The sequence below is a fragment of the Xiphophorus maculatus genome, chromosome 3 (genome assembly GCF_002775205.1).
Source record: "Xiphophorus maculatus strain JP 163 A chromosome 3, X_maculatus-5.0-male, whole genome shotgun sequence".
NCBI classification, from domain to species: Eukaryota; Metazoa; Chordata; class Actinopteri; order Cyprinodontiformes; family Poeciliidae; genus Xiphophorus; species Xiphophorus maculatus.
This window is the reverse complement of record NC_036445.1, coordinates 15,730,806-15,744,949: the sequence shown is the minus strand read 5'-3', so window position 1 is coordinate 15,744,949 and position 14,144 is coordinate 15,730,806. Positions and strand designations below refer to the sequence as shown.

Here is a 14,144-nt window from a genome sequence, read left to right as displayed (position 1 = left end):
ATGCAGCAAAAAGAGAAAAAGAGTGAACATCACAACAAAGGGAAGTAAATCCATGTAAATCTAGATTAGAGCTTCTAATAAATAATTTAAAATTATTCACAGAAATAACAGAAAACTAACAGAAATCTCAGTTTGAAACAAGGCTGAAAAAGAAACAAACGGATTAATTTCCAACCTTGGTGTCCCAGCTGACCACTCTGTGTCCTGTTAGTCTGCCATCATGCTGGTGATGAGGCGCCAGATCCAGACATATCTGACCCTTAAAAGCCTGAAAATACCCCCCAAAACACATGAGTATTAATATCTGGTAGAGACTGTGTAATACAGGTGTGTGTTGTTCTGAGCTTCGTTTACCTGTGGAGTGTAGTACAGCAGCAGCTTGCTGTTGAGGTCTGACAACTCTCCGTCCGCTTTGAATAAAGGAACGTGATTGGGTCCTGTGACAGGGAGCACAAAGTTAAAGGCCATGAAGAACATATATGCAAACATTAGTTGATGAATGTTTTGATTAATGACCAATGCTTCTAAGATATGGGTGACGAACCTGCAGCATGCAGCGCTCGCGCCTGGGCAGGCTGCAGAGCCTCGTGGCAGATGAAGGCCGTGCCCAGCAGCCCATCTAGAGATGTCGGCGATCCCCACTCTGTGTCCTGCAGTCCTGCTGAAATGGTGTGCACCGGGGAGTCTGCCATAGAGCCCCACCGCCCTCCCGCCAAGGACGCTGGGAAGGATTGGGAGCGGAGGAGGGAAGGAGCGTGGGGTGGGAAGGCAAACTCTGGTGATGGGCAGGACGTGAAAGACGACGGAAGGTTCGGCGACGTGGTGGTGGTAGTGGTGCGGTGGCCTGCGGAGCCGATGCCGCAGTAGATAAACGGCTAAAGCATCAGGCCAGGTTATGACAGAGAAAGTTAGAATATAAGAAACACTTCACTAAAGTCCACCAGGAGTAGAAAAATATATTTTGTTTACCTCACTAAAAGATGGAAAACGAAGCTGAGCAGTTTTTTGTTGCTCTCCATCGATGTAGACCGTTACCAGGTTCTGACCAAAAGGTCGCCGACCTGGTATATGGACTACAGCCACTGAATGCTGGGAGGAAGATAAAACAACAGGACTTTGAAAAAGTTGCTATTTTTCTCTAAATTTTATCACATCAAGCAAATTTCAGTGTAATTTGTTATTTTTTACACAATTGACTAACAAAAGCACTGAATAATTGTGCAGTGGAACAATATTAATACGTGGATTTTTTAATCTTTTATGAATAAAAATCTCACAAGTATGGTCAGCAATCGCAATCAGGCCCCCTTTTTTTTCTGATGCCTCTAAATACATTCCAGTGCAACTAATTGCCTTCAGAAGTGAAACAAGTAACCTTCTACTAAACCGTAGTCCACCTGTTGGCTTCAATCCAAATTATTCTCTGAAACTATTGGAGAACAAACAGGATCATAAGGAATCCAATGAAGGCAACTGCAGGATTAGGTAACAGAGAGAATTGATCAGAGAAGCAGCTAAGATGCCTGTGGCAACTCTGGAGGAGCTGTAGACATCCACAGCTCTGTATAGCAGACACAATCAGAGTTGAAATTCGGCACGGGTATGAAAAAGACACTTGGATTGTAAAAGTACCACTAAAACGACACATTGAATGAAATCTCTTCTAAACTTTGCTGAATAACAACAAATACTTGCCCAAAACAAACGCCTATGTTATGAGTGTTTATGCTCACCCAGCGTGAGTCAACGAGAGGGTATTCAGGCAAAGCAACGGCCATGTAGTCCTTCTTAGTGCAAACAGCTACTACCAGCACACCCTCCATGGTGAAAAATGCCTCTAGCCCAGTTCCACTTGCTGTGAAGAAACTTTACACAAGAAGAAATGCGTTAGACAAAAACATACAACATCACATTTACCTCAAAGCAACGTCCTCTTTACCTATAGAGTTGCTTTCTGCGTGGCCCTTTCCCCATGTCATATTGAGACCCCTTGTCAGTGTTAGAAGGATGTTTATTGTTATTAAAGAACTCGGAGTGATAAGATGGGAAGTCCATGTTGAGGCAGAGCCAAGCATGAAATGCAAACCCACTCCCTGGCCAGCGCTGGACTGTCGGGACCATAATCCCTGCCATAGGTGGTGTGAGATCAAAATATTGCAGAGCGCTGTCCCGGCCCTCTCTGGCTGCCATGGCTGAAAGCACACATATCATGCGGGTGCAATAAGGGTGTATCCTCCCTCCCACTGCACCGCTGTCCTGATCCATCCTGAGGAGTCTAAGGAGGCTCTTCAGCTCCTCTGGTCTCATACAGAGAGAGCCCAAGTCCTGCAAGAGGCCCAGCAGGGCGTCTGCACACTGCCTGTCCAGACTCTGGGGCTGCGAGAGCACCTGCAGTAAGGCGCCCACCATGCCAGCCTCCACAGCTACGGTGCGGCACGACCTGGAGCCTCCGGACACGGCCGCCAGCCACTGGGCCACCAGCAGCTGGAGGTCCCTCTGACCCGACAGGTCAGGCAGCCACTGCAGGAGCAGCAGCAAGGGCTGGTCGTTGCTAATGCCAAGATGATGAGCGTGGACGTGCTCGCCCTCCACTGCCTGAGGTGAAGACAAAAACAGAAGGTCAAACACAGACAGAGTAAAGCAGTCAAAGATCAAAACCACATACGAATCTGATCAGGCTCTTTTCAAATGATCAATATAGGAGTCTGTGTCTAAGGTTAACTCCAGAAACATGTCAGTTGTCTGATTTCAGTGAATTTACGTCAGCCTAAACTCAGTGATTCATTTGGCCTTTCTTGTGGTGAACCCTGACTGTTACTCAGCTGGAGCTGGAGCTGGAGAAATTCACAAAGTCCCACGCATCTATAAAGTACTTATAGAAACGGATAGATGGCTTATACAGCTGTATTATATGAGATGCAGATTATATTGTCAATTTAACAGATGTGAGTTTTTCTTAAAACTTTTCTTTCACCTTATATAAAGGCCTATACATGACCTGGTATGCACAACTTGCTCAGACAGCTCTCAGTGTACAGAGAGAAACATTCAATAGAAACTACGAGATTCAAAGCAAGTCCCCAGTTTATTAAACAGGATATGAGCTGTTTGTAAGTTTTGTTGTCACATGACTACCTACATATGCACTGAAATGGTTTCCAAATCGAATGATCAATGAGTAATATCAAAACCGAGAGGGAACATGCTAATGTTACATTAGCAAGTCAGGCAATCTCTTCACATGCAACTGTTGCCAGAAGGACCATGCATGTATTGAAGATTAAGACAGCTGTATATCTAGAATAGATGAAATAAACAATGCATAAATAAAATAAACAATGCATGATTTGGGTGTTAACTCAAAACATTACTGAATTTTGAAACAAAGTTAAACCCATATATGATCAGCAATTTAATGAATTCCTGCAGAAACTCCAACTGGGACAATTTATCTTTTGCTTGCAAGAAAAACTGCATCACCGCTGCTGCATCCAGAGCGAGTTACAATGAAATACAATCAGACTAATGTAGATCATGTTATACAAAGACTTTTTTTATTGCATATTAAATCTACTGAGTTTTTAAAAGACAAATGGCATTTATTGTATTAACATTAGTATAGTAGCAGATCATGACTCCGAATCACAAAAAGTCTAATCTTAAATGACTCGGATCAATATAGGTGCAAAAAAAAAAAAAAAACAATAAAAAAAAAATCACGACTCTGTGCTAAAAAAATTTATGTAGACTTCACCATGTTCATCAGCTCCTGCAGCAGCCGCTTGGTGGGTTGACCTTGACTCTTCAGCACATCAAACAGCTGGGAGTAGCCGATCCTCTCCTTGAAAACCTCCTGAGTGCACAAGAGACAGAAATAGGTTAGGGAGAAGAAAAACTGCTCAACAGAGACAATTATCTGGCACACTTCCATTACTGTTAGGAAACAAAACGAGCATGTATGAACAGATAGAACCTTTATATATAAATTGATTCTTTGAAATCATTAGGAGGGTTCACCTTAGCAGAAGGTGAGTTGCTCATTATAGCTGTAAGGACCCCCAAGGCATGGACCGTGATACTGTCTGCTCCTTTCTCCAACACCTACATGAAAATAAAGAGAGCTCAAAATGTACAGCATCCAACAAACACATCACCAAAAGTTAATTTAGTAATATCTTTCACCAATAATATTGTTCAGTCTGATAATCTGTTAAGTGAGAGAAGTAAACCACAATTATTGCAGCAGACTAAATAAAAATGAGGGCATCATCTCTACCAGCTGCCACACAATCACCTCTTTGATAAAGACAGGCCCTGGCATGCAAAAACGCCCCAAAAGTTCAAACCAACCATCAAAAAAGAAGAAAAGAAAAAGAAAAAAAAGAAATGAAGCAATCCCAAGCTACCGCTGGAAATTAGTCAACATCAAGCTCCAGGACATGAGCCAGGCCTTTTGACACAACCCACAGCAGTCACATGTGAAAGCAGGAGGTAGAAGAGAAACATGGGAATACATTTAATTAAACACCATCCATTTCATGCACAAAGATGAGCACAACATGCCCTTTTAGGCCCGTGCTGGCAGCAGGGAATTCAGCCAATAACTGTTTTGATATATGTCAATAAATTCAATCAAAGCTACAGATAAGATACATAAATAAGAGTCAACCTGATGGCAGTTATCATATCTAGCCAGACCTGTTTTATTTACAAATGAGTATAAGCTTGACTTCCTGCCTATAACTTCCTGTTTAAATAGCACAGAGAGAGGCTGAGTTTCCTGCTGACGAGAACAAGAGCAACACTAAGCACACACAGGAGAAGCAGGGAGTACCTGGTCCACTTTGACATCTGTGAGTAAATGTGTGGTGAGGTCACACACAACCTCACGCTCCGGCCCACACCTGCTGCTCTGAAAGAGCTTCAGGGCGCAAAAACAAAACAAAAAAAAAAAATGCATGCAGCAAACACACAAGAGATCGACAATTAGACCCAAAAACAAAATCATCTGAGATTGGCTGAAGACTGGCAATGCAAGGAAACGCTTGTGACATTTCAAAAAACTACAGACAGAAGTTAAAGCAGCAGTATCATTGAAAGAGGAAGTGAACATGATATAATAAGAATGGTGACGGAATGACACAGATGGGCAGCAAGTCGCACCTTGCTGTTCTGAATCAGTCTGAGGATGTGCTCAAAGCAGTTGTTGTTGAGGAAGACGGCCTGCAGGACGGGTCTGTCGGCGCACTGCAGGATCTCAGGAACAGCAGCTAAAATAAATAATTAAAAATGTTGATTTTTGACCTCTTGTGCAAATATCTCAATAAGTTAGAATACCATTAAAAAGTTAACTCATTTCGGTAATTCAAAAAGCTAAACCCACATATAAACACAGTAAATAGAGTGACATATTTCAAGGATTTCTTTCAGTTCCGTTTATTTATATAGTATCAATTCACAGCAAACCATGACAAGGTACCTGAGCAAACAAGAATATGTTCCTATTCGATCCTGTTATAAATACAATCAAGATTACTACGCAGTTGGTAAAACAATCTATCTATGGAAAGCCAGAGGATCACATCGAGTTACCAACTACGCTGTAACTGCAAAGTTGGTAACATGCATGTGTTACAGTGGAGGTTTTTAAACAGTAAACCTCCAGAGTGCTTATCACCCATGACCTACTGGAAGTTTAAGACAGACCAAAACACACAAAACATGATTACTGGATCATAAGACGTTTGTAATCCAGGTAGTTAGGACATTGCTAATTCTGATACTGTTATTGGTTCAGGAGAGGCTTAACAATCCTGAAGCTAAGAAATGCAACAGTTGCAGTTCATTTCCAGTACATCTGTGTGTGTGGTGGCTCTCGAAGCTCAGACTCCAGCCAAAGTTCATACCTTGTGGTTGCAAAATTTGGTTATTTCTCTGGTTTGTGATCCTTTTGTATTATGTTTTTATCCCCTCCAAAAACGTTGCCATTAATATACTTGAATGCACCACTTTAACAGCCATCCTGTATAGCGACGACCTTGCATGGCTTAGACGATGACTGTCTGCTAGACTAGAGCCAAATCGAAAAATATTTTCTCAGTTGTTTTACCTAGTATTGTAATTTTGTGAGAAACATAGTTTTTAGTATTAAGTTATAATCATCTAAATGACCAAAACTAAAACCCTGAAATACTTTACTCTGTGTGTAATGAGTCAGTGTGAGTGTTTTAATTGAAAATACTGAAATCAAAGTTTTTGATCAAAGTGATTGAGATCCACCTGCACTTGAGATACTGTATGTCACATAAATCTGCAGAAGTGTTGCTCCTACTTAGCATTTGGCTCTGGAGTGATATCAGGCTCTCTTCCCAGCTCTGCCTGTCTTCCTGGTCAATGCTGAGCGGACGGTTCCAGTTGAGGAGTTGGAAGTAACTCTCCAGTATCGTCTTGATCTCCACCTGCCGCTCCACGGGACTGCTGGAATGCAGGAGGTGGATCATCGCTGTCAGGCACTGCAGAGTCAGCCGTGGGAGCTTTGTGTCTTTAGATTCGGCAGAGATCCGGCAGCACCACACCCGCAGGACGGAGAACAGGTCCTCAACACACTGAGGGCTGACGGAAAGGAGGCCATTTTTCTAGAAAAAAATAAAAAAGGAAATTAGACGAAGTTTGCAACCCCTCCGCTTTTTAAAAAATAAGTAAATAAGACAGATTAGTTGCTGACCTTTCCCCCACTGATGACAGCACCTTGGAGATGAACCAGTCTGAGTGTAAGGAGCTCTGGGATATTTTCACTATCCTGGAGACTTTCTGGATAAGGAAAAGAAATCAACACAGTGCATTTAAGACGAGGCAGAAAAACGAACACAGAAAAAAAAAAACATAAATACATTTCAACTGATTTTATTTCAAAAACACCAAAATATTCAATTACAGAATGAAATATTAGTGAGATAGAAAATAAGATATTACCATTCAGTGAATATACAAAAACACTTTTAGCTATTAAGGACATGATTCACCTCTTTCATCTAAAATGTCAAATTTAGCTAAAAATGCTCCACACATGCACAACAATGTGGTTAATGTTTTTTATGACAAAGTGACCTAAATAATGTAGGTTTTTATGGTAACTGAGAGAAAAAAAGAGACACTGAGGGACAAGGGTGTTAGAAAATGGATGGATGGATGGATGGATGGATAGATGCAGAAAAAGTCAGAGACTGACTTGGTTTAAGATTTATGCCTTTTGGCTGAGTCATTAATAAACTCAATAATAAAAAAAATATATTACAATAGTATCAACACTTGAGCAGCGCTTATCAAAATATTTTGTCCTATATCTGATCTACATGGTTTTGTTTTCGGTTTTGTCTTTCAGGTGAGCATAACTTCTCTTTGAGAACTTATTCAAAGTATTTTTCTGGTTCTCATGCAATAAGTGGTCATTGACCGTTTATATTAGAAGCAGAGGCAACATCACACCATATGACAAGTTGTGGACTACTTTAAAACAAAATTATTACCTGACGTACAGTTTAAAATATTATATTAGAAATTTATCTTAATCACCTTACTGATGCTAAAAATAGCAAACTTTGAGTCATCTGACTGTTACAACATTCATAGCAAAAAAGTGTTGTTATAATGAGAAAAAGATCTGGATTTTTGGGTTTCCAATCAAGAAAGCCCCCTCCAGTGGTACTACTAAGCAGTGGTCACCTCTGCTGCATAAGTTTTGCATCACTTTTGAGTATCTGCCACTAGTTCACTTCAGCAATCTCCATCCCTGTAATAAAACTTTAGAGGAACCCCGGCTTGACCCCTAAGACTATTGGTTTTCCTTTTCTTTCGTAAAAATGTTCCTGCTGCGACTTCTTTCTCAAAAAGTAAACCCCCTTAATTGGTTAAACATTACATAAGTGGCCCTTAACATTTCCAATCAAAGCCTGCCATTACAGCATAATCCTCTTAAAGACTTGTACATACATAAACTGGCCCAAAATGAGCTTTCCCACATGGCTTATAGATCAGCACTTGCTAATCAAATGGAATTATGTAATGACAAACCTGGTAAGTAGATGGAGAACAACAGAGTTTTAACCTTAACTGAATAATAACAGGTTGGACCAGATCGGAATGGACTTAATACTGTTTATAAAACATCAGGATGTTTTTTCTAATGTTAGATGTAACAAGAAATGTAAGCATTTGAGTAAAAACATTTTGACTGTTGAGATTTTTGTGGCCTGACAAAGATCAGAGATGCTGGTAGTGTCTCACCATGAAACAGAGGAGGCAACTCTTCCGGCAAGGCCAGTGGGGAGAACTTGTACTTGTTCCTCTCCAGCAAACTCACCTCCTCCCTGCAAAACACAAAGCCTTGAGTCATCGTCATCCTATCACGCCTAAGAATCAACATGCGATTTCCACTAATGCTGCTGGTGCAGAGTTTGGTTTGTTTTCAAGGCGTAGGGAGCCACAAGTTGAGGTGTTACACATCGCAGAGGGTTGGGCAACACATTGTATTCACATGATAATCTTTGAGACTTTGTATGACGGAGTCTCACCTCCCACGCAGTCACACACTCTAAAGGGTAAGACAGCACACACTCACCCTGCCAGACGTCTCCTCCACGTCTGATAAGGGTCAAACAGACTCTCGCAGAGCACCAGTCCATACTGAACCACCTGCTCCAGCGATGACTTCTCTCCTTGTCCCTTCTTTAGCTGTACAAACAAAAGGTTTGTGCACAAGCATTCATTTTCCATTCAGCCTCAGTTCTCAGATACACCTGTTGTAAGTCTTTCAATGTGCAACAATTCCAGTCCTTTGAATAGAAGGTCAAACACACACCCACTTGTCTTTCACTCTAAACTAGATTTGTCACTTCAGGGAGAGGATGCCACAAGCTACAGATATGGTGAATTCACTCAGAGTTTATTCTCGCTTTGCTTTGACTTTTCTGGGATTTGCAGGCTGTATATGCTGAGCATGCCTGGTATGCGAGTCATAAATCAACCACTTATTTATTTTGTGTCAAAGGATCTTACCTGCTCCAAACAGAAATTTAAAAGCTTGATAGTTTCAAAAACAAAGCTGGGTGTCTTTTCAGGATCGATGTTCTCCATGTTCCTAGAAGAAGGCAAAAATGAGTGCTGTTTTTAGAAACCTTAACTAATAGCTTAACTGGCATGTAGAAAATATTGATAACCCTTTGTGGGGCTGTTTTGCTGATATTGGTACCGATGCTTTCCATAAAGTGAATTGAATTAAAAGAAGTAGGACTAACTCTTTGGAAGGACTTAATTCTTTGGATTCACCTTAAGCAGCTGACAATTCAACAATTGAACACACCCAAGTGCTCCAACAGAACAACAATCACACATCTAACACTCATCGCATTAGATTTTGAAATGGATAAAATGGGTTAACATTAGGGTTGTGGAAATCCAAGATTGCAGCCATACTAAAAATGTTCAGACTATGGTTAAAAGTCTAGTCTGTGTAGGACATCAACGGATTTAAATGAGCTTTAACAGTCTGTCTAAAGGAGCTGATCTATGTCAAGCTGAATTATTCAAAAAAAAAAGTTTCTGATGACTACAGGAAGTGTATGATTGAAATGCAACTTGTAAATGAATCTTTTACCAAATATTAGTAGGGATGAATGCATATATTTAAGGATATAGAAAGCAAATTAGAGAAGTCAATCAGCATTTGTATCATAGGCATTTTTACTGTACTGTTTAAGGATTTATAATACTACCATGAACAATAGTTAAATCTGAAATTTCTAACCAATTACTTTCAAATATTTCATGTTGTTTTGCGTTTTGGTCACTTAGACAACAAAAGTTGTCAAGCAACTCTAAGATGACCCCAGCAGCTATGAAATATGCACATAAGGATTAGAGGTCTCACCTGCAGACAATGATAAAGAACTTTATAAGGAGCAGCGGGTGTGGCGTGTTGCCGTTGTGCTCGGTGGCGCTGGAGAGGTGGAGCGCGCTGTGCCATAGCTGGGTGCTGAGGAACACCAGGACCTCCCTGGGGAGCAGAGGCACTTCTGAGATGCTCTCCTCCAGCCTGGAAGAAAGGCAGCACAGGACAAAGTGAGGAGAGGTAGAAACGTGCACTGGGATGGCACTGTGCAACATAAACACGTCAATGCACCTGCCTTGTGGGAATGCAAATCAGCAGCAACGTAGTTTAAGATTTTCAACTGTTACTACCCACCTCCGAGGCTCCAGAGACTGTACATCGATGAGCCGCTCAAAGGATGCCACGAATGCCTCGAGCCACTGCTGCAAGTAGCTTACATCTTTCTGCAGGAAAGAAACAACACATGCACATGCAGAGAGCAAGTTAACAATACATTCAGAGACACCACACAAGTCTGAGAATGCTATGACTAGTCTGAGCATTAGCGTTTGACGACCTGCGGCCGAAAAGATGGCAGTGACTAAACCTTTTGACCTGTTTTTGAAACAGGATGTTGCAAAGAAATGTGACACAAACAGAGGATTGCATGAGGCAATTCTTTCCTTTTACAAAAGGACAAACAAAATCATCCCTGTCTTTCAAAGTCCACATCTGTCACAGCACAGAGTAAAACTCAGAAGTCTCTGTTGCTACTTTTTCAAGATGGACATCTTGTTGAGATGACTTCTATGTTTCTAGATCCTTTGAAAGTCATGTGAGTCAAGGATGTTTACAGGCGCCTGTTATCGTGGTTTCAATCAGTCTCTGCAGTGCAACATATCCTGCCAATCATCCCTTCATACAACAGTTGCTTAAATTCACATCAGACAAAGTAGGTCTTCATGCAAACAGCTTAACTCTTAACATTCAAAAACGCCTCCATATTAATGAGCCCCGATGAATTAAGGAGAACTATGTGTTTCAAAGTGAAACTACACAACAGAATGTGCAGCAGCAGAACAACCCGAACATGTTGATTGGATGAGCATACCAGCCACCACTGTTGCTGATTTGGGACACAGAAGCTTCTCAAAAGCAGGCTGTGAGAAGGAAGATGAGTCGCTTTGGACTTACTTACTCACTGTTCATAAATAACACATGGAACACGACACGAGGAGCAACAACTCATCTGGTATTTCCCTTATCTGGCAGACATATACAGTATATAATCTTTGCTAGAACACTACCATAAAACAACTTTTGATCTAACATGCATTCAGTAAGACAGATGTACTTTTCTTTGGCATCTAATAAAACTCTCAAATACTCCACTAGTGTTAAATTATCCTTACCAACTGGCATTGATTTGGGTGCCAGTCCATCTCTCATTGTTTGAGTCTGAGCAGGGTGCCAGGTTCCAGCGAACCCAGTCTCTGGTGAAACCTTCAGAGCGGACAACAGCAGGCAGCTCGGCTGCTGCACATCACTCCTCAACCAAACTCAGGCGTTTAACTCAATCGCCTCTTGCCTGCTAACGTCAAGCAAGCAGCCAGGAAATTACATGTCACTTTAAGTGAAGCTCATTTCCTTCATACTCGGCTTCCTAGTCAAACCCCTTCCTCTTTGGTTTGCACTGCAAGTAGCAATGGAGGTAGGAGGCCTCTGTCAAAACTTCCCACAGCAACAACAAAGAACCGGGCCCACGTTATGCTTTTTCTAAATATAACATCAAAAACATATCACAGGACAAACAGGGTTTTTTTTCTCATTTGGGCAAAAAAACAATAGACAACTGTATTTTAGAATGTCCTAACCTGATGCTAAGCATTGGATCTGTGTTCTGATCAAGCATATTTTTAAATGATAATTATTCAGCTGTCTTAATAAACCCAGCTTCCACTATTACGGTTTTCATTCCCTGTAGGGGTCTATTTATGTCTTCATGTCTTCAAAACTGCATTATAGGAAGTGAACATTGTGTGTGGTTGATCAAAAGAGTAGGGTATTTTCACCACTTATAATAATGTTTAAAGTGTAAGAAGGTTCTGTCTGTCTCAGCTTCCTGTTTGTCTATAATTTGAAGGAGAGGTGGACAGAGAGCTGCTGAAGCACCAGTCAATTACGACATTCAGAGCAAAGTACAGATATTACTAAGTGGAACAAGTTCTGTAGGTTTTCTTTGCACACAATTAACATGAGCAGCACTGAATTATGAACAAGATTAACTGTCAAAGGATTATATCACAATAAAGATTATATCACAATAGTGTACAAATGCTAACACTAGCTTTACACTTCAGCTATCTGCTATAAATGAAACTATTAACAGCAGTGCGCAGTGAAACCGTCAGCTGTGGAGGCAGATATGGGATTAGAAACTAATAAAGCTTTCTTCTGCTTTAGATCAAATTAACGCAGCTTTCTGAACGTAGTTAAACTGTGATGTTGCAGTGTATTGTAGAAGAAACTCTGGTTAGGACACCATATCTGAGAAAAATAATAGGGGCAATTTCAGCATCCAGAGCATTTTTTATGATTTAGCCAATGAGTTTTCAAGCATATGTTTAGCTTTAATTAAATTGCATTCAATGATGTATAGGACAGGGATATGGTTTTGAAAGCAATTTGATAAAACTGGAGTAGACACTGAATCCATTATGTATATTGTTGAAGCAATCGACTAAATTCATTTATGAAAGGCGAACATAATCTTTATCAACACTGCAGACCATGACCTCGGTGGAGTGACCTCTTCTATTCCCAAATGTGTAGAAACAGGAGTCATATCTGATCCAGCAACCAACGGCAACCAGTGTCAGATTGTTACTAATGCAACAATTTATGAACGGCATAAATGCAACCCGCTGCATTGCAATCAATGCAATTTTATTCATATATTACTTCTCATACACACATCAATGGAAAGAGCTCTACAGATTAATAGCAGCAAACCTCCAATCCAAGTAAATCCCCATCTAAATTAAAACCACATTTTCAACAGAAATATACACATGCCCACCCAACAAACAGACACCCCATCATACATGCCAACACACTTTTAAATAAAATAAAAAACTATTTTTTATATAGCAGGAGCAACACTGCCGATGAGTTAAGAATGAAGGACATAAAAATTTGAATCACAAAATAATACATAAAACTAATAAAACTAAATAAAAATAAAACTAAATTTAATTACAAACATGTATATATTTAGTGAAACGCAAATTAATGAAATAAATTAAAATATAATAATAATATATGTGAAACCAATTCTTGAACTATAAACACATTTAAGAATGTAATTTATATAATTAATTTCTGAATAAAACTAAAAGTGTATATATTAGTAAAGGAAATATACAAACTTGAACGGATGATAAATCCATATTATTCTGCTGGATGCTACTGTAATTCCTCCCTGGTTGCACTGCCTGAAAACAGGAAGCTGCTAAACAGCCCATTGTTTTTCTTTCCAGCATCTGGACAAATAGGTATCTGGGATCTAAGAAGGGAAGCGGCAACGACAACAGAAGAAGCTACGATTCAGTCCTTGACGATACGCATGACAGAGTTTGAGTTTTATAACAACATTTGTCATTTGCTTATGCTGAAGCCTCGCCCTTACGAGAGTAAAATAGGATGTAGTTGATTAAGCTTTGTGGTTTGGAAAATATTGTCTTACAACTATGTGGGGCGCAACTAAAGCCCATGTAGCATGCTTGGCTTTCCAGTTTTATGTGAATGTCACATTTTTACTCCGGCCTGAGTTTGCCCTGGACGTCTTGTTGTAAGTTCACTTGGAATATGTGCGGAATATGTATAGTTTTAAATCTGATTAAAAAAAAGAAGAAGAAAAAGAATTGAGATTCCAGATAGGAAGTGAGACCAGTTTGCTAATGAGAAGTAAAACAAAACTGGCTCCACCCGTTAAGAAATCCTTTACAAAGTTCTCATTGATTAGCCTCCCATGAGAAAAATTACTGCCATCGTATCCGATTCTTTCCCTGCACATTACTCAGAGCAAGAAGCATTTGATTAAGGTTTTTTAATGAAATATGTACTGACGCTGCTATTAAAGCCAAAGTCCTAAACAGCCATGCAAAACTAACTCTGCAAACTGTGCTATTTAGCAGTTTTTTTTGCACATGGCCAAGCAGCTGTGCTTCTCTGTGCTGCTTGGCATTCTGCTTCGCTCCGGCTTCCTGCACAAGTGAAA

The 14,144-nt window shown here is 40.3% G+C and overlaps 1 protein-coding gene across 4 annotated transcripts in view; it reads right to left on the bottom strand.

Moving 5' to 3' along the window:
* nbeal2 (neurobeachin like 2) overlaps window positions 1–14,144 on the bottom strand; it is a 53,526-nt gene that overhangs the window by 26,698 nt on the left and 12,684 nt on the right. For 2 of the 4 annotated variants that reach the window (XM_014470845.2, XM_023330890.1), the window contains exons 2-18: window positions 10,241–10,329; window positions 9,926–10,090; window positions 9,055–9,136; window positions 8,618–8,730; window positions 8,284–8,366; window positions 6,725–6,810; window positions 6,332–6,635; window positions 5,164–5,270; window positions 4,835–4,921; window positions 4,018–4,101; window positions 3,755–3,853; window positions 1,940–2,595; window positions 1,734–1,866; window positions 970–1,089; window positions 545–875; window positions 355–437; window positions 176–268 (exon numbers count right to left, since the gene is read on the bottom strand). In XM_014470845.2, coding sequence (XP_014326331.1) covers window positions 176–268; window positions 355–437; window positions 545–875; window positions 970–1,089; window positions 1,734–1,866; window positions 1,940–2,595; window positions 3,755–3,853; window positions 4,018–4,101; window positions 4,835–4,921; window positions 5,164–5,270; window positions 6,332–6,635; window positions 6,725–6,810; window positions 8,284–8,366; window positions 8,618–8,730; window positions 9,055–9,136; window positions 9,926–10,090; window positions 10,241–10,329 — 2,715 coding nt within the window. Of the gene's footprint in view, window positions 1–175; window positions 269–354; window positions 438–544; window positions 876–969; window positions 1,090–1,733; window positions 1,867–1,939; window positions 2,596–3,754; window positions 3,854–4,017; window positions 4,102–4,834; window positions 4,922–5,163; window positions 5,271–6,331; window positions 6,636–6,724; window positions 6,811–8,283; window positions 8,367–8,617; window positions 8,731–9,054; window positions 9,137–9,925; window positions 10,091–10,240; window positions 10,330–11,277; window positions 11,420–14,144 lie in introns of those variants that run through there. The other 2 variants (XM_023330891.1, XM_023330892.1) reach the window with 2 other exon arrangements.